Source organism: Pongo abelii, chromosome 1 (assembly GCF_028885655.2).
Source record: "Pongo abelii isolate AG06213 chromosome 1, NHGRI_mPonAbe1-v2.0_pri, whole genome shotgun sequence".
Taxonomy (NCBI): domain Eukaryota; kingdom Metazoa; phylum Chordata; class Mammalia; order Primates; family Hominidae; genus Pongo; species Pongo abelii.
This window is the reverse complement of record NC_071985.2, coordinates 3,374,394-3,394,137: the sequence shown is the minus strand read 5'-3', so window position 1 is coordinate 3,394,137 and position 19,744 is coordinate 3,374,394. Positions and strand designations below refer to the sequence as shown.

Below are 19,744 nucleotides of genomic sequence, written 5' to 3'. Positions count from 1 at the left end.
GTATAGGCACAGAAAAACAGCCATTTCTCCAGGTCAATTCAAAGACTTAGCAACGCTCCCGGCAAACCCCAGGGCCTCATTATTACCACTCGAGGCAGTGGCCCCGCACAGCACCTGGCAGTGGCCCCGCAAAGCACCTGGCAGTGGCCCCGCACAGCACCTGCACAGTTGCCAGAGGAGGCCTCTCTATAGGAAGTGCTGCTTTCTGTTGTGGATCCAGTGACTGGCTGGGCCTCTCTCTGTGATTCTCCCCTAGTCTTCAGGAATATGAATGCCTTTTTCTTCACTGCTACTAGGTGCAAATATGTGAGTTAAGGGACAATGCCAATAAAGCAGCCGCAGCTTCCTGGCTAAAGGAACTGTGCAGATATTAAAAACCCACAGATCTTCAATCCAGGTTCGTGGCCGGGGGACTCCTTTGTGTTGCAAGGATTGCCTGTGTGTGGAAACCCTGGAGAAGGGCCACACGTGCAGTTAGCATGCTGAGTCACCAGTCACAAAGCCATTTCTCCTGATGCCCTCCTCTTGTTTCTATTCCCAGGCCTCATTATGTGTAATGTCATAGACACACACGCGCAGGAACATCCCATCACAGCCAGGACAGAAGCGCCAAGGGAGGTGCTTTGCACAAATTCCATCTTGGAGTTAGAAGCACTTGCTCGGTGCTTGCCAACTACAAATAGCCCCATGCTGGAAAATGATGCTAATTAGTATGCCATTAAAAAGGGGGGGGACCACCACCCACAACAAAATGACTGTATGCAGGCCTGAAGCCCTGCCCTGAGGGCCACAGAGAAGCATGGCCGCTAATGCAGCCTAATTCACTTTGTCTGGCAGAGAGAGCAAGCTCGCCATGTTGCTGAGGGAGTCTCTGGGGAACATGAACTGCCGTACCACCATGATCGCGCACATCTCGGCCGCGGCCGGGAGCTACGCGGAGACCCTGTCCACCATCCAGATTGCATCGAGAGTCTTGAGGATGAAGAAAAAGAAGACAAAGGTAAGGAGCTCGCGGGGTGGGGGGTGGCAGATGAGGGAGCCTTTGGAGCCGTGCCCTGGAACGGAGTCAGAAAAAGCCAAATCAACATTGCCAATCCCCCAGCATCGGGAGATGTGACTTGGAGCTGACAACACGTGGCTCAGGGTCCACTCTGGGGCAGGGAAACCTTGGGGCTGATACAAAGTCATGTCACCTCCCCACACCTGGTGCTGGCCCTGGTCACCCAGCCTGGACCCCTGACCGGAAGCACTTGGTCCGCTTTAGAGAGTATAAATGGATTGCTACCTCAAGAGGAAAAACGCTGGAGGGATGGAAAATATTGTTTTTCTCATGCACTGCCTTGGTCCTGTGTAGATGGAGACTGTGTCCTTCAAGGGGTTGGCGCCAAAGAGGATTCTCAACTCCTGCTCTCAGGGCCCCTCCTTTGCTGCATGTCCAGGAGTCACTCCCTGGCTGCTGCTTTTGTCCCGGCAATTCAGTGGTTTCAGTGGTTTCTGGATGCTACTGAGTCTGCTAGACATCGCTGGGCTCATTTTCTCAGGCAGAGGCCAAGCCAGGATGGTGGCAGGGTGGCAAGTATTTGAGAAAAGCGTCATGATCGTAGCCACTCAGTGGCAGGGGCAGCTGCTGATGTGGGGCCTTTTTTTTCCCTTCTCTGTTTTGTACCTTTTTTATCTTTAAATAGTGTTTCCTAACCAGTGTTCCACGGCACAGGGTGCTAAACATTGGTGACCCAGCAGCCCTTAGCTGGTCAGGCAGGGCCTGGATGGTCACCTCCTTTCCCGAGCAGCTTCTGTTTCTCCAGTGTGCCACACGGGGCTTCCCCTTCACAAATGCAGCAGTGATGTGAGACCGGGCACGCGGGCATGGCACCGCGGGAGGCCGACCGGGGTGACCATCAGTAGCCTGTGTCCAGTCAGGGGCCTCCACCACTTGCCGCACACAGCTGGGCTCCTGGGGAAACTGCCACGGAAGGGCCGCCACATTAACTGCTCTCTCACTCACAGTCCACATCCAGCTCCTCCGGCGGGGAGAGCTCCTGCGAAGAAGGCCGTATGCGCAGGCCCACCCAGCTGAGACCCTTCCACACCAGGGCCACGGTGGACCCCGATTTCCCCATCGCTCACCTGTCCAGCGACCCCGACTACTCCTCTAGCAGCGAGCAGTCCTGCGACACTGTCATCTACATCGGGCCCAACGGCACAGCCCTCTCTGACAAGGAGCTCACCGACAACGAGGGCCCCCCAGACTTTGTCCCTATCGTGCCAGCCCTGCAGAAGACCCGGGGCGACAGCCGGCCTGCAGAGGCAGGAGAGGCTGCAGCCAGCAAGTCAGAAAGGGACTGCCTGAAGTGCAACACGTTCGCCGAGCTGCAGGAGAGGCTGGACTGCATCGACGGCAGTGAGGAGCCCAGCAGGTTTCCTTTCGAAGAACTGCCTGCTCAGTTCGGGCCGGAGCAGGCAAGCAGAGGCCCCCGGTTAAGCCAAGCAGCGGGGGCAAGCCCACTCTCTGAGTCTGATAAGGAAGATAATGGGTCCGAAGGTCAGCTTACTGACAGAGAAGGCCCTGAACTGCCAGCCTCCAAGACGCAGAGGAGTCACTCACCTGTGCCCGCCACGGCACCCGTCCATAGCCCCAGCCCGGCCTCACCCAGGAGCATCCCGGGCAGCAGTAGCCAGCACAGCGCCTCCCCACTTGTGCAGAGCCCCAGCCTCCAGAGCAGCCGGGAGAGCCTCAACTCCTGCGGCTTCGTGGAAGGCAAGCCCAGGCCCATGGGCTCCCCCCGGCTGGGCATCGCCAGCCTGTCCAAGACCTCGGAGTACAAGCCACCCAGCTCTCCTTCCCAGAGATGCAAAGTCTACACCCAGAAGGGGGTCCTGCCGTCTCCCGCCCCACTGCCTCCCTCGAGTAAGGATTCCGGCGTGGTGTCTAGTGAGTCCTTGCTGCAGCCCGAGGTGCGTACGCCCCCGGTTGGAATGAGCCCCCAGGTTTTGAAAAAATCCATGTCTGCTGGGAGCGAAGGCTTCCCGGAAACTCCTGTCGATGATGAGCAGCAGGCAGCTACTCCTTCAGAGTCCAAGAAGGAGATCCTGAGCACCACGATGGTGACGGTGCAGCAGCCGCTGGAGCTGAATGGTGAGGACGAGCTGGTGTTCACGCTGGTGGAGGAGCTGACCATCAGCGGGGTCCTGGACAGCGGCCGCCCCACCAGCATCATCAGCTTCAACAGCGACTGCTCTGTGCAGGCCCTGGCCTCGGGCTCGCGGCCCGTCAGCATCATCAGCAGCATCAGCGAGGACCTGGAGTGCTACTCCAGCATGGCCCCCGTCTCCGAGGTCAGCATCACACAGTTCTTGCCCCTCCCGAAGATGAGCCTGGATGAGAAGGCCCAGGAGGCAGGGAGCAGACGCTCTTCCATCAGCTCCTGGCTGAGCGAGATGAGCGCCGGCAGTGAGGGCGAGCAGTCGTGCCACAGTTTCATAGCCCAGACGTGTTTTGGGCACGGGGAGGCAATGGCAGAACCTGTGGCCTCGGATTTTGTCAGTAGCCTCCAGAACACCGCTGTGGTGTGCAGAGAGAAGCCCAAGGCCAGCCCCGACGACTTGCTCATCCTGTCTGAGATGGGAGATGACTCTTTCAACAAAGCAACCCCCATCAAAGGCTGCAAAATATCCACACTGAGCAAGGCCATGGTCACCATCTCCAACACGGCGAATCTGAGCAGCTGCGAGGGGTACATCCCCATGAAGACCAATATCACGGTTTACCCCTGCATTGCCATGAGCCCCCGGAACATCCAAGAGCCCGAGGCCCCCACTGCCACCCCCAAAGCAGGCTCCACATTAGCCCAGTCCCAGGAGAGTAAGGAAAACAGTGCAAAGAAAGAGATGAAATTTGAGGACCCCTGGCTGAAACGAGAAGAGGAAGTGAAAAAAGAGAATGCTCATCCCAGTGAAGAAGGGATGAGGTGTGAGACTGCCACGGGCCCCTCGAATGCTGAGACCAGAGCAGAGCAGGAGCAGGAAGGAAAGCCCAGCCCGGGCGACAGGCTCAGCAGCAGCAGCGGGGAGGTGTCGGCCTCCCCTGTCACTGACAACTTCAGGAGGGTCGTGGATGGGTGTGAGATGGCCCTGTCTGGTTTGGCCACCCAGAGCCCCGTGCATCCCAACAAAAGCGTCAAGTCCAGCAGCCTTCCCAGGGCGTTTCAGAAGGGCAGCCGGCAGGAGGAGCCGGGCAGCCTCTTCTATTACTGCGCTGCTGAGACCAATGGGGTGGGTGCAGCCTCGGGCACCCAGCCCTCCAAGGCTACCCTGGAGAGGAAGGTGGCTTCCCCCAAGCACTGTGTCCTGGCTCGGCCCAAAGGGACTCCCCCTCTGCCCCCTGTCCGAAAGTCCAGCCTGGACCAGAAGAACCGGGCCAGCCCTCAGCACAGTGCCAGCAGCAGCGGCACAAGCAGCCCCCTGAACCAACCAGCCACCTTCCTGGCGGGCCTCCCAGACGAGCCTAGCGGCAAGACGAAGGACGCCAGCAGCAGCAGCAAGCTCTTCAGTGCCAAGCTGGAGCAGCTGGCCAGCAGAACCAACTCCCTGGGCAGGGCGACGGTCAGCCACTACGAATGCCTCTCCCTGGAGCGGGCCGAGAGCCTGTCCTCCGTGAGCTCCCGGCTGCACGCAGGCAAAGACAGCACCATGCCCCGCGCGGGGAGGAGCCTGGGCCGCAGCGCCGGGACCTCGCCCCCCAGCTCCGGGGCCTCGCCCAAGGCCAGCCAGTCCAAGATCTCCGCCGTGAGCAAACTCCTCCTGACCAGCCCCAAAGCGCGCAGCCTGTCCACCTCCACCACCAAAACCCTCAGCTTCTCCACCAAGTCCCTGCCGCAGGCGGTGGGCCAGAGCTCCAGCTTGCCCCCCGGTGGGAAGCACATGTCCTGGTCCACGCAGTCCCTCAGCAGGAACAGGAGCTCAGGCCTGGCCTCCAAGCTTCCCCTGCGGGCCGTCAATGGGCGCATCTCAGAGCTGCTGCAGGGTAGCGCGGGCGCCCGGGGCTTGCAGCTGCGGGCCGGGCCCGAGGCGGAGGAGCGCGGGGGGGCCCTGGCCGAGGACAAGCCCGCGGCCGCGCACCTGCTCCCGTCGCCCTACAGCAAGATCACGCCCCCGCGGAGGCCCCACCGCTGCAGCAGCGGCCACGGCAGCGACAACAGCAGCGTGCTGAGCGGGGAGCTCCCGCCGGCCATGGGGAAGACGGCCCTGTTCTACCACAGCGGCGGCAGCAGCGGCTACGAGAGCATGATGCGGGACAGCGAGGCCACCGGCAGCGCGTCCTCAGCGCAGGACTCCACGAGCGAGAACAGCAGCTCCGTGGGCGGCAGGTGTCGGAGCCTCAAGACCCCGAAGAAACGCTCCAATCCAGGTAGGCGGCTGGAGGGCGGCAGGTGGGCGAACTGCCCAAACCCCACTGCCGGGGTGTCCCGTGCCCGTGGGGAGGGGGCGTCCAGGCCTGGCCTCTCCTTTCCCACGGCCTGGCACCCTGCAGGGCTCCCCGCCAGGGACGTCACCGCGGAGGGTTTCTCTGTGAGAAACTGCCCTACTGTGTGCCGTCATCAGGCTTAGGGCTGTGAATCCCTTGGTGCTCAGCAGGGTGGAAAGGAGAGGGTCCGGATGCAGATGGCACCGTGACCCACACCTGCTCGCTATGGGGGAAGCCTGGCTCCTCCGCCATCCATTCCCTCGCCCCGTGCCCCTCTGCTCAACAACCAAGGATCCTGTGGACGGTTTACAGCCTGTTGAGGGATCAGGGGAGGGCATCTACCCTCATGACCTGGTAGCTTCAGAAGCCCCTCCTGCGAGGTTGGTGGCCTGCAAGACTCTGGCAGCCTCTCTCAGGGATGTGGGATAACGCACAGATTGTCCCATTGAAAGTGGAATGGCGAGGCCCTTCCTCCACCTCCACCCCAAACATATTTGTGGACAGTCATGTTTACACACCTGCCACAGGGCCTGCAGTGCCCCCCACCGCACATACCATGATGCCTGAAATGCATGATTTTGGAGGAAGTCTTTGCCATTTCTTTTTTTCCTTTTTTTTGAGACAGTCTTACTCTGTCGCCCAGGCTGGAGTGCAATGGCGTGATCTTGCCAAACTGCAACCTCTGCTTCTTATGTTCAAGTGATTCTCCTGCTTCAGCCTCCTGAGTAGCTGGGATTACAAGCGTGCACCACCATGCCTGGCTAATTTTTCTATTTTTAGTAGAGTCAAGGTTTTACCATGTTGACCAGGCTGGTCTCGAACTCCTGACATCAAGTGATCCGCCCGTCTCAGTCTCCCAAAGTGCTGGGATTACAGGCATGAGCCACCACACCCAGTCAGTCTGTCATTTTTAAGAATCTCCTATCAAAAGGCACGTACTCCAGAATAATTAATATATAAAGCCCACAGACTTGTTAACTGGAGTTTTGGGTGGCACATGACAGTAAGTTATGATGGGCAAGGGGAAGAGGACCCAGGTCAGAGCTGGTGGCCCTGGAGGTCTTGGGGTAGGTGAAATGAAAAGATGGTAAGGAGAGAAAAAGACAGACAGAGGCAAAAGTTCCCAAGAACAACTGAAGCTACTTGAGAATTTTGCCTGGAATCATCTCTGCTCTTAAGTGGCTTCCAAAGAAATTACCCCTGCTCATTCTTTAAGGGCTTAAAAAAAAATAAACGAAATGTACGCAGAGCCCCACGTGCAATTCTATGGCTTGGCTGAAGCCAGGGCGGCCGGGTTCCTGCCCTCTTGGCCTGTTTGTACCCTCCCGCTGCCCTTGTGTGCAACACCAGGCTCTTCACGTGCTCTCAGAAGCCAGGTCCCTGCAGGGATCCATGCCCGCAGCATATCTGGAAGTAAAAGATGGGGTGAGACACAGATGTAGGGCTTCCCCTTTCCTACTGCTCCAGCAACTGCCCCACAGGCTTGTTCTCTGTCATGGGGTGGCTTCTTCCTGTTCTCCCACCACAGGCGAGCACAAACTCTGGAATGTTCCAAATGTAAGGGCTGTGGTCAGTGAACATTATAAACCATTCCTCTTCCTAGAATCAAAGAAATCCACCTTAAGGGACGGTGTAGCTATGCAGATGTAGTTTTATGATACAGACAGCCCCATCCGCTCACCTCATCACAGATCACAGAACTTGGCCATGGGGATGTTAGGCTCTGAGCATGGTAGGGAATCATCGTGGCTGTCAGTTCCTTGACGTCTTTATTTGCCAGGTGGGGTATGCTTCAGTCTTTGATACGCTTTGACTCTGCTTCACTTCACCCCTCAATCTCGGCGACAGCACTTGGAGCAGAACCCCATTTAAGACAAGTTGAAAAGGAAGAGCCATTCCATGTAACATAGCAGCTGCTGTGTCTTACGGCCAGGGCCAAGGGCATTGAAACGTATTGATGATAGTAAAAATAACAAGCAGGAAAGCATCTGCCGGCCTTCCCAGTACCTGGTTAATGGACTCTTGTTATTCTCATCCACGCAGCCTCGGTCTTCAAAGTCCAGATGACTGTGTGGCACTGGCCACATGGCCACGTGTGTTTCAGTGTCCCACAGTGCTTTCATGGACTCGAAGTTAGTGCCTTGCGTCTACCAGTCCATTTCATTATTTCTGTGGCTTTCACAGGTTTTTGGTTTTTTTTTCAAGACTTTTATTTTTTGGTTTGGCGGTTACACTGGAGTAAAGAGGAAGAACAATGATGAAAAAACACAGGTGTGAAGTGACTGCTTGGCGAGCAGGCAGCAGGCTCTGTGTATGCCCTTGCTCTGGGCTAAGTACTTTCGTAAATGCTGTCCTCTAGGAGCCTCTGGTTAGGTAAGGCTATTGGAGGAAAACGGTGTAAAATTGAAATGCCAGGGCAGGTGCTAGAAATGGGATTTCATGTGGAGTGCCAAGAGCAGAAGACCTTTGTGATGAGCTGCTGTAGATCCAGGCTCCATGATGGATGTGGCAGTGGAGATGTGCTCGTTTCAGGTTAGGTGATCTTGTCTTGCTTATTTATGATTGTTATTAAGAGAAACGGTGGCTGTCAGACATGATCAGCATAAACTGTAAAACTCCTCCAAGGAAATTCCTAACTAGATGGCTAGAGTTAATATACAAGTATGAGAAGTGTTTGGAACCAGAGAGGAGGCGTCTTTTGTCTCAGATGGCTTTTGAATTTGGAAAATTTTTAATGCTTATTTCCTTAGTAAAAATGAACTAGAATTATTGGGAAAATAACCTTAACCTCTCTGGTTCCTTTGTAGTACATGTAACAGCAGAAACGACCAAACATCGCTGTGGTTCCTTATTGTCTTCTCTTTCTTGGAGGTCCATGTTGCTGGGAGTGCACAGGACTGGGCTTGTTCCACCGGCCACAGCAGGGTGCAGTGAATTCAGTTAGAAAGCAGGAGGCTTAGAATCTTGAGCTGTGTGACCTTTGGGGAGTAACTGTCCTCTTTGAGCTTCAGTTTCCTCGTATGCAAGTCAAACGGGAAGATTGGTAGATAATAGCCCACATCAGATGAGACTATGCAGATAATTTAAATAATATCATGGTCACGTGATGTCTTTTCCTTAGAGCAATCTGTAGTCAGTGGGGTTTATTTTCAGTTGTTAGACATTGACCAGGTATCTTCTGTGCTCTTTGAGCTTGGTATAGTTTCTGGTGTGTGGCTGGAGGTGGAGGCAGCCGGCACAGGGCACAAGGCCACTGTAAGAAGTTTGTAACCTAATTGGAGAGAAAGGGTGAAAAGTGTGGAATAGAGAACAGTGAACTGAGTGCATTCCCAGATGTTGAGTGGGGTAGTGAAGACCCAAGTGGAGAGAGCATTTAGACAAAGCAGGATCCTGCAAGGCAAAGGCTGCAGAGAAACGTCAGGATTGAGCTTGGTCTGGGAGGGTGCTTACATCGGGACAGGCAGAGAGGGTGCAGGGTATTGAGGCTGAGGCAGGAATGGGACCACAAGCTCCCAGCAGCAAGAGCCTGGCCTGTGGGCAGCACAGTGAGATTAACTCAAGGAGGGGACTGTCCCAACAAGCAGAGCAAGACACTAGCAAACGCAAGCCACACTCACGCCGGAACAAACACAAGGCACAGTCACATCTGGGAACTACAAGAACAGTACACATTATTCTATATTCTACATAGTTCTAAAAGAATATCAATATATTATTGTAGTTGGCAATGGGGAGTCATTATAGGCTCTTGACCAACAACGTGATAAGGTGAGAGAAATGATGTTGCTTTTATTGATGGATTTTCATTGCTTCATCCACAGTTCCTTGCCAGCCCCTCTATGGTCAGCAGGATGAAATTGTGTATAGCCCAGAGCCAAGAATGAGCCCAGGAGGGAAGGGAATGTCTGTCCTGGCCAGTGCACATGTCAGCAGCTGAGGATGTCAATCCATGATACACAGTTGATGCCATAATTACACCAGCCGAGCCACTACCCTGAGCCCCCAATCCTCACGCTCCCCTGTCCCCTATCATCCATTATTTGTTATGTCAATTCTATTTTCTTCCTCCAGTCCCTTACATTTCACCCTCATCCTGGTGTGTTACTTCCTTGGATTCTTTCCCTTGCTTTCCTTTTCTTGGACTGGATAGGGAAGTCTGACAGTTAGATGAGCACCTTGGCCTGAATTAAACTCATTCCCACCACAGGGAGGCTCAGCACCAGAAAAGCCCTGGAGTGAGGGAGGGTCTGCCTGAAGAGAAGCCCCTCAGGGAAGCATGGAGGTTCTAGAATGCCCCAGGCCTTGGCCCGCCTGGACATGAGCAATGCCTGTTCTGCACTTGACCCAGCCTGCTTGGTGCCCAGCACTGGGCTGGTGCAGGTTACCGTTGGATATTATTGGTTGATTCATTGATGGGCTGGTTGCTTGGTTGGCAGCATAGTCCTAAAAGTTTGCTCATATTTCTTTTCTGTGTATTTCTCGTATCTTGTCCTGCTGGTGCTAAGTGCTTTAAATGTTGAGTGTAGTCTGCTGCTTTCTTTGTCATTCTAAGCATCAGATCCTGTGCCTTTCTCTTGGTGCTGAGTCAACATTACTGACTGATGGGCCTGTCTTGTGAGTTGTGACTTGCACCTGTAGTGAATTGAGCTCCCAGGCTACCAGGTTCAGTTCCCAGGGCGCTGCACAAAAACTTGTGACTAACTGCTCCTCACCGAGGGCACCGTGGTTTGCTCTGCCAACCTCTCCTATTCATTTGGTTCTCAGGCACATCCTGGTTTTGTTTTAATAAATTCAAGCAGCACAGTGGTCACTGGCTTAATGAAAACCAGAGGAAGGCAAGCCGCTTGCTGTCAGAGTTCAGATTTCCAGAATGTTTCTAAGAGAACCAACCTAGAGCCAGTTGAGAATAGGTTCAGAATGAGAGCCTTTTTGAATACGCAGTTGGGGAAAAAGGAGGAAAGTCATTGATTCTCTCAGACACCAAGGAAGCTCCTTAGAATAGAACCCCAAAGAGAGTAGGTGGCGCTGATGCTGTGAGGTGACACTGTGGTCCTAGGTGCAGGGTTCAGAATCTCAGAGAACATGGGAGGAAGCCCAGGCTCGGCATCGAGGAGAGCTTTGTGGCCCTGGAGAACCTGCCTCTTTCTCATCGCCAGCATGGGAGCACTTGCCTTTTCAGCTAAAACATGACAGCAGGCCATACAGCCAGCATCATTCTTCATCATGGAGCTGGCTCCTTCCTGGTCAACAAAATCACATGTATTGATTCACATTCTCTTTCTCTCCCTGCTCTGATATCTACAGTTCCTTTCAACATTAGTGCTTCGTGCTTTTTTGACTCACTGTCTTCCTAGTGCCTACACTTTGAGTCAGAATGCAGACAGTGGGCGATGGAGCGAAAGCTATGCTGGAGGGCTCTCAGGAGCAGGAGTTTGGGAATGGGCAGAAGCATATTCCCCAGGGGGAGCCGAGAGGCCTCAGCACTCAGAACACCCATGTTTCCCGACACTTAACCTCAGCAGCAGCATCTGCAGACTCATGTGGGGACTTCTATCTGGACTCAGGGATGTTAAGAGTAGAAGGCCCAATGTCAGCTTCTCATGTGGGCTGTCAGCGCCGCAGATGATACGGGAAGATGGACTGTGATGGGTCAGCGACCCCTCTGACTGCACGCAGCTGTCAGCCAGGCCTGGAACGGGAGGGGCAAGGGGGTGGGCTCAGCCTCTGTTAGTGGTAGAGGTCCTGGTTGGAAGTTTCACTGAAGTATCAGTGTTGACTTTCTCAGGTCAAATCTGGGCCATTTCATGCGGTAAATCCATGTTGGCAGGTATCAGCCCAAGTGTTTTGAACATGCTGCACTTGTACATGCCTGGACCAAATGCCAGGCTGATGAGCAGGGAGGGGTTGAGAAGCAGAAGGGAGCCCAACCCACTGGCATCAGCAGGAGGCTGGCCCTGGCTGTGGCTTCCCGATCAGACAGGCGGCATCCAATGGGGCACCGCACGACTCTCGCCAGGGTGGGGCTTCCCCTGTACCTTTCTTAGAGCTGATGGTCCCCTGACCCCACTCGCAGCCTGGAAGGAGGGGATCCCTGTCAGAGACCGGGCTTGGCAGAAAGCTGGGCATCTGCTTGAGAGGTGGAAATGCTGGAGCATGCAGAAAATCTAAGGACCCTTATTTATATGGGGCCCCAGACCAAGGCCCTCGGGTCAGTCTTTGCCCAGGGATGGCATAGCAGTGCCATCACTTCCTGTGCCCTTTCCAGTAATGTGAGGGCACCATCTCCACCCCTAAACTTCCTTCAGGCCACTTCACTCCATTTCCTCAGCCTGACCACATTACCCCTGCCCCAGGACTTGGCTTCCCTCATCATCACCTAAGTGAGGCTCACATGCACCTCTGGAGGGAGACAGGAGCGGGGAGAGGGAGCCTCAGCTGGAGGTGCAGGAACTGAGTATCAATCCATTCACGGGATTGATGTTCTGGTACCCAAATTCAGAATTTTATGAAAATCCAAGACACTTGTTCATTTGTGTGCAGGAAAAAGGTATTCCTAGCCCCCAAACCACACCTAACCTGCCAGTGGGCACTCACTTCACCTTGGGAGGGATCGATGTGGTGAGGAAGTTCAAGGTTGCTAGATGGCGTGGAAAGGAGGCAATGGGAAGTAGATACCCGCCAGGATATTTCTGTGAAGCTGTTGTAGCCCAGTGAAATGTCACTCTCCAGGTGTTTTTACCTTCTCTACTCCCAGCTCACACGGTGCCCTGGCACGGGTATTGGCAGGACTCTCCAGGTGTTTTTACCTTCTCTACTCCCAGCTCACACGGTGCCCTGGCACGGGTATTGGCAGGAGATGGAGGGTGGCTCTCATCCAAGACATTTTCCCATCTGATCATATCCCATCCGTGGTAGCCAGGCTCCAAGATGGCCCCCATGGTTGTCTCTGCCTCCCGGTATTCACACCCTTGTGTAGTCCCTCCCGTATTTACCAGAGTTGGTCTCTGTGTCGAGTGGGATAAGGCAGAGTGATGGTATGTCACTTTCAGAAGTAGGTTATAAAAGACACTGCAGCTTCTGTGCTGGGTGCCCCTCTTGCTTTCTTGGGTCATCCCTCTGGGGGATGCCAGCTGCCATGTCATAAATAGTCCTGTGTGGCAGAGGCCTGCATGAGGATGAACTAAAGCCTCCTGCCATGATGACATGAGTGAGCTTAGAAACGGGAGCTTCAGCCTCAGTCAAGCCTTCAGATGAGTGCAGCCCTAGCTGACAGCTTGCCTGCAACTCCCGAGAGGCTCTGAGCCAGAACCACCTGGCAAAAATTGCTCCCAGATTCCCAACCCACAGGGATATGTGAGATAAATGTTTGCTGTTTTAGCCGCTGGGTTTGGGGTTTATTTGTTACACAGCAGCCATTTGGAAGCTAGAGTTGAGGCACACAAAAGCTAAACAGTTTGCCAACAGTCAGCTAGCTTGATCAGACTGATTTAAAAGGAAAAAACCCCTCTGATCTGGTCACTTCCCAGGGTAGGTGTCTCATGCTAAGGAGACAGACATTTGCTTTATTCCTGTGGTCAATGTTGCTTAGTTTCGTCAGTTGGGGCCTGCACTTTGTTGGAAACTAAATGCGATTGTGTATGTGTATACACAAGATCGAATCTGGGCTCTAAAAAGTGAGGTTTTGGCCAGGCACAGTGGCTCACGCCTGTAATCCCAACATTTTGGGAGGCTGAGGCAAGCGGATCACTTGAGATCAGGAGTTTGAGACCAGTCTGGCCAACATTGTGAAACCCTCCCTGTCTCTACTAAAAATACAAAAAATTAGCCGGGCGTGGTAGCGGGCGCCTGTAGTCCCAGCTACTTGAGAGGCTGGGGCAGGAGAATTGATTGAACCCAGCAGGCAGAGGCTGCAGTGACCTGAGATCACACCACTGCACTCCAGCCTGGGCGACAGAGTGAGACTCCCTCTCAAAAAAAGTGAGGTTTAATATGAAGCAAAAGGAGCTCGGAGCCCAGAGTTCACTTCATAGAGAAAATGAACACAGCAGTGAGTGTTCCTTGTTGTCCCCTGGAGGAGACATGCTTCAACTGACATCTGTTCATCAAAACTTCAGTCGCCTGTACCATGCAAGAGTTTAGTCTCCATTCTGGGAGCCATGTGCTTCACTAATACCCAGGGTCTCTTCTGCTGAGAAAGAAAGAGAATAGATACTGGGAGAGAACTAGCAGTCCTTGTCACAATGTGTGAAGCGTGTGAAATAGTACCAGGCACGTAACCAGTGCATGTTAGTGCTGCTGCTGCTGTTATAAGCAAATAAACAGTGTTTTCTGGAACTCCTGTAATGACATCAAACGCTAGGACCTTTTGACCTATCCATGCTGAGGATGCCCCCCTAGGCTGCATGTTTTACAGGTGGAAACTAGGAGGCAGTTCTAAAGATTCCTCAGGGAGTTTGCTGAGCTAAAGCCCAAGTGTTGGTTTAGGGGAGTAAAAGTGGAGGTGGGTGGTGGGAAGTGAGAGTGTTTAGCCCTACCTCAGATCCTGGGGTGCTTGTCATGACCTCATCCGTTGCATCCACAAAATATTTAAAAGATTGAAATTCAGGCTGGGTGTAGTGGCTCACACCTGTAATCCCAGCACTTCGGGAGATTAAGGTGGGAGGATCACTTGAGGCCAGGAGTTTGAGACCAGCCTGGGCAATATAGCAAGATGTCATCTCTCAAAAAAAAAATTTTTTTTAATTAGCTGGATGTGGTGGTGTGTACCTGTCATCCCAACTACTTAGGAGGCTGAGACAGGAGAATTGCTTGAGCCCAGGAATTCAAGGCTGCAGTGAGTTATGATCACACCACTGCACTCCAGCCTGGGCAACAGAGCAAGACTCTGTCTCAAAAAAAAAAAAAAAAAAAAAAAATTGAAATTCAGAAAGACTAACTCTTTGGGCTTATCCCCCTCCTCAGGTTCTCAGAGACGGAGGCTTATCCCAGCACTATCCCTGGACACCTCTTCCCCTGTGAGAAAACCCACCAACAGCACAGGCGTCCGCTGGGTGGATGGCCCCTTGAGGAACAGCCAGAGGGGCCTTGGGGAACCCTTTGAGATTAAAGTCTATGAAATCGATGACGTGGAGCGCCTGCAGCGGCGACGAGGGGGCGCCAGCAAGGTGAGGCAGCCCCCTCCCCAGCCCCCGCCCACATGGTGGCAGCTCCCCACCAAGCCTGAGCAGGCGCCAGGCAGGGCCCTGGGGAAGACAACTCAGACCCGGGCTTCCCAGCGGGCTTCTGGCATGGGTGATGGGAAGGGGGCTTCTGTCCCAGCAAAGGGCTTTTGGACAGAGGCCTTGGAGAGAGCCCCATGTTTCTCTTCCTGAAATGTTTTAAAGGCTTCAAAGCCAGGGGTGGGGGGCTGGTGATCTTGGGGGCTTTTCTGGCTCCTTGAGGCTCCCTGTCTTAACCAGCCTTTGTCCATCTTGAACACCCACCACCTGCTTTCTCAACTTAAGAATGGTCTGTCAGTCATAGTCCTACCTTGTGAGGTGTCTGAACTGAGGTCTGTCAACGGAGAATTTGGCAGAGATGACCACACGTCTCCATGCCCAGCCTGTTTTCCATCAACAATACTCTCAAGTGCTCCTGTGGCGTGGACTGGGTGTGAGCAGAAGGGCCCTTTCTCCTCTCTGTCTGTGTGCTAGGAGGTCATGTGCTTCAACGCAAAGCTGAAAATTCTGGAACACCGCCAGCAGAGGATCGCCGAGGTCCGCGCCAAGTACGAGTGGCTGATGAAGGAGCTGGAGGCGACCAAACAGTATCTGATGCTGGATCCCAACAAGTGGCTCAGTGAATGTAAGGCCGGGGTTCCTTCCCACTCTTGTGACTAATGGGTTCACCTGCTCAACCGGGCTGGCGTGTAGCCCAGGGTGACAGTGACACAGGCTGCGTGCTCGTCCTCAGTCGCAGGATACCCATCAAATGGAGGAAGTTGCACCGAGCGGGCAGCCCTACTCCCCTGGGGATGGGCGGGAGGGGCCGGGACAGCAGAGGAGTGGTGAATATTGCTCTTGCAAGATTATTTCTACGTGTCTCAGTCCAAAGCACCTGAAAATGAGATTTTTCCCCCTGCGTGTGGCAGAAGATCACCCAGACATGAAGGCTGTATTACAAATCTCCTAGGTCACAAAATCACACTGCATATCTAGCCTGAAATAGACAAGAATTTATAGAGCCCTTAATAGGGTAGAGTGTACAGTCCTCGAAAAGCCACGCAGAGAACCCAGAAAGCAAGGAAAACGTTTTTGAGTGGAAAAAAAAAAAAAAAAGACAGCCACAGTGTTATTTCCATTTAATAGAAAGCCCAGGATGACCGTAAGCATCTAATAACAATTCAGGACAATTTTGCTCTCTTTGAAAGGTGGATTCAATTGTCTTATTTATTTGTTCCTGACCATTCCATTTAGCACAAAATAAAACTTCAGTCTGGTCCCAGCTATTACACTGATATATAGGAGCTAATGCTGGAAGACTCAGTCTGTGGGGTAAAATACATTCTTGCCATTCAAGTTCCCTCTGCCTCCTCTTCCCATCCAGCCCTCAGCCTCCGGCAGGGCCTCCTTTGTACAGCCCCTCCCCTGCACTGCCCCAACCCTCTTCCAGTCTTCCCTGGCCGGTGCGGAGGGCCTGCAGGTGGAGGCTGGAAGCTTAGGTTTATGTTCCAGAGCAGCTGGTTGAAAAAATATTGGGGTGAAATGGTCCTGGGTGAAGGTGCGGAAGAAAGTGGCAGGACTTCTCAGCCTCCCAGCTGTGCCTGCCACATGTAACCGCAGTCTCGCAGCAGCTGCCTCTCCATAGGGATAAGGTGATAACATTTCCCTAAGTACTCATTGGATTCTTGGGACAGCCTGTGGAGCATTCTATAATATAATATTAAGTTGCAGCATTTGCCGCTGTGGCCACAGGCATGCAGACCTGCTTTGGCTGCTGGCTTTCTCACATACTAGCTGTGGGACCTCAGGTAAGACACTTAACTCTGAGCCTTGACTTCCTTAGCTGTAAAATGGGAAAAATAATGGTGACTACACCATAGGGCAGTTGTGAGGTGTAAATCAGTTCCCGTTGGTCCTCTTGGTGCTTATTAATTACACTGCTTGGCCCAGGATGAGAGCTCAGAATCCGGCAGCAATTATTACTATTATCCCACAGTTCAACAACAGGAGACATTTCCTGGCTGGGCGCGGTGGCTCACGCCTGTAATCCCAGCACTTTGGGAGGCCAAGGTGGGCAGATCACTTGAGCCCAGGAGTTCAAGACCAGCCTTGACAACATGGTGTGAAACCCCGTCTCTACCAAAAATACAAAAATTAGCCAGGCGTGGTGGCGGGCACCTGTAATCTCAGCTACTCAGGAGGCTGAGGTTGCAGTGAGCCGGAGATTGCACCACTGCACTCCAGCCTGGGTGACGGAGCCTGACCCTGTCTCAAAAATAAAAATAAAAAACAAACAGGAGGCATTTCCTTCGTGCCTGCTTGCATGATGCACTGAGTTGGATCTTCTGTTAGAAATTTGAGGAAAGACATGAACTCGTCCTGCGAGGGCATTTCATTGAAGGCTCTAATGGAGAGGGCAGACAGGGGCAAGGGCGTTGGTTACTGTCTGCCCATGACATACGCACGGGGCACTGTGCTTATCCCTACCCGCTGCGGATACCCTTTTCCTTGTTTCAGGAATCCCTGGCCACTTAAAGATCTCGGGGGCCTCCTTTCAGTCAGTTCTCCTTCATTTTTGCTATTTTCATTAACATTTTATTTTCAAGAACTGTTTATGCCCAAGGCAGACTTGAAAATTATCTTCATCTTACAAAGTCATATTTTTCCCAGGATGGGAACAAGCTGAAGCATCAATACATATGTGTTTAGATGCTTGCAGGAAACAATTGTTTCCTTCTAGTCTTTGTACATGTCAAAAATCACTGTTTTTGATGCTGAGAAAGAAAATGAACAGAAAGCTACATGAAAGGGGAAATACAGATTGCTTCTTGAAGATGAATTGAAAACAGTAATGAAAAAAAGGATCAATGAGCTGCCTGCTGACTATTCCCTGTGGGCAAGAGGCAGGGGACTGGCATGGAAAGATCCATTTTTAGTTGTATTTCTTCCTTCTGATGCCACTTTTAAGGTTGTCCAGTAATGTAGTCTGATGTGGTCATAGAATGATGGCTCCTTTTGCTTTTTTGTTTTGGTTTTTAAATATTAAACTGGTATTCAGGGCCTTCGGTCTCCTTCCAGCTCTAGTCCTAGTTAACTGTGTCAGCCTCAGTGAGTCACGTCACTGTCCAGCTCTCAGGGACCTCATTTGCAGAAAGAAGACAGTCTGCAGACAGTGTCCACTCTAATCCCCAGTGTTTCCATAGCACAGCATCGTTTTCAAATCAAGTTCATGTTCATTATCTAATTTTATTCTTCACAGGAACTCAAGGCAGGTAGGGCACGCAGCGTAGGAGTTACTATTCTCACATCCCTTTAAAGACACTGTGTCAACAGAGGTGGAGGTCCCAGAGCTCGTCTCGTGCCTGGGGTTCCAGGGCCATCCCACCACCTTGGGCTGCTGTCCATGCCTTTCCTCCTGGTACTGGGAGCCTGCTGGACCCCTGGAGCCTGGGCCAGGCAGCTCCTCCCTCTGCCCAGCCATCTCTGGACAAAGTAGGGGACTTGATGCCAGAGGGGTTGATCCCAGATACCTGCTCTTCAGGCCTGGAAGGATACAGACTTTTTACTCTGTGCAGGCCTGAACATCAGGAAAGGCATCTGGGTTATAATCCAGAAACATCCTTTCATATAAGGAGGCAGAGGTATAAATGTCACTCAACTGAGACCCCCAAAAGGGAGGGAGTCTCCCCACCTCAGCTTGAACTATTTACTTGATAGTGAATAGTGTGGTAGCGTCTCTCAAATCCTGGGATCCATCCTGGATCCTCCATGGCTAGATGTAGGGGGAGCTAGAATGTCACCTTATTGGTCAGTAGAATCTCAAAAAAAACCTTAAGGATCTAAACACTGGTAAAGAGTGTTCTGTTCCACCCAAAAGAGGCCGAGAATCAGGCAACAGGGAACTCTGCGGTGGCCTAAGGCAGGCGAATTAGACCTTTAGACCAAGGGATAGATGTGGGGGTGGCAGCTCCAGGCTGAGCCGTCGGGAGATGCTTCTCACCCTGTTTGCTCTGCATCTCCATCAAGCTCTTCCTCTCTTGCAGTTGACTTGGAGCAGGTTTGGGAGCTGGATTCCCTGGAGTACCTGGAGGCACTGGAGTGTGTGACGGAGCGCCTGGAGAGCCGTGTCAACTTCTGCAAGGCCCATCTCATGATGATCACCTGCTTCGACATCACCTCCAGGCGCCGGTAGATGAGCCAGACCCTTGTCCTAGTGGTCCCCTGCTCCCCAGGACTTCAGAGATGTTGCACGCCCCTAGGCCCTCTGTGCTGGGGCATCAAAGACAATGAATGAGGATGAAGGTTGGTGGCAAGTCTGGAGCGAGCGTTGAGCGGAAGGCGAGTTTTCTTTTGTTTTCTGTAGGAAAGGTGCAAACGTCAAACAAACACCCGTGGAAGGAGAAAAGGATGGGAAGCCCGAGGGGTGTCCAAGCCCTGCGAGACTGAAAAAGCACTTTGAGGAACCTTAAAGACCTTGTTTGTACATAAGAACTGCTAGCAAAAGAGACCTCACTCTTCTCTTGCTTTCATGAGAAAGGGTGGGGGGTGGATGTAGGATTGCTGTGGAAAGCGAACACAAAACAACAAAAAGACCCAGAATGACTGATTAAGTGCCTTGCAAATCTTTATTATTATCCAAACATTTATGTTCATACTTTCTTGTGTACAGATGGTGCTAGTCAAGATGAAAACAACAAAACAACAAACAAGAAAAACATTTTGGAAATGTATTCACAGCTCGTTTTCTCTTGGTGTTTTATCCTATTTCTGACTTGCTGTTTCTAAGTAAGATGTGTTTGTAGAGCTATTTCCTAATCAGTATTGCTTATGAATAAATGTTACCTGTCTTTTATGGTTATTCTGGTGAGGCCACTCAAACAGAGAGACTTCCTCGGCACAAGCCAGTGTGTGCGTTTCCAAAGTAGGTTTGGAGCAGCAGGTGACCTCGATGCCACATCCCAACAAGCAGCGTGGTCAGGGCAGACCCAGAAGGTTGATTGTGGGGCAGGTGCTTTAGAGAACAGGCAAGGAGACGGACCCTGCAGCACGGGGGAGGAGGAGTCCTTTGCAACCTGGGCCC

General features: G+C 52.7%; 1 protein-coding gene across 3 annotated transcripts in view; it reads left to right on the top strand.

Moving 5' to 3' along the window:
- The window catches only part of KIF26B (kinesin family member 26B), a 562,023-nt gene extending 542,501 nt beyond the window's left edge, over positions 1-19,522 (top strand). For all 3 annotated transcript variants that reach the window (XM_024246431.3, XM_054560800.2, XM_054560801.2), the window contains 5 exons: positions 838-1,000; positions 2,008-5,407; positions 14,426-14,628; positions 15,157-15,307; positions 18,708-19,522. In XM_024246431.3, coding sequence (XP_024102199.2) covers positions 838-1,000; positions 2,008-5,407; positions 14,426-14,628; positions 15,157-15,307; positions 18,708-18,856 — 4,066 coding nt within the window. In that variant the 3' untranslated portion in view covers positions 18,857-19,522. The remainder of the gene's footprint in view (positions 1-837; positions 1,001-2,007; positions 5,408-14,425; positions 14,629-15,156; positions 15,308-18,707) is intronic.
- The last annotated feature ends 222 nt before the right edge of the window (positions 19,523-19,744 follow it).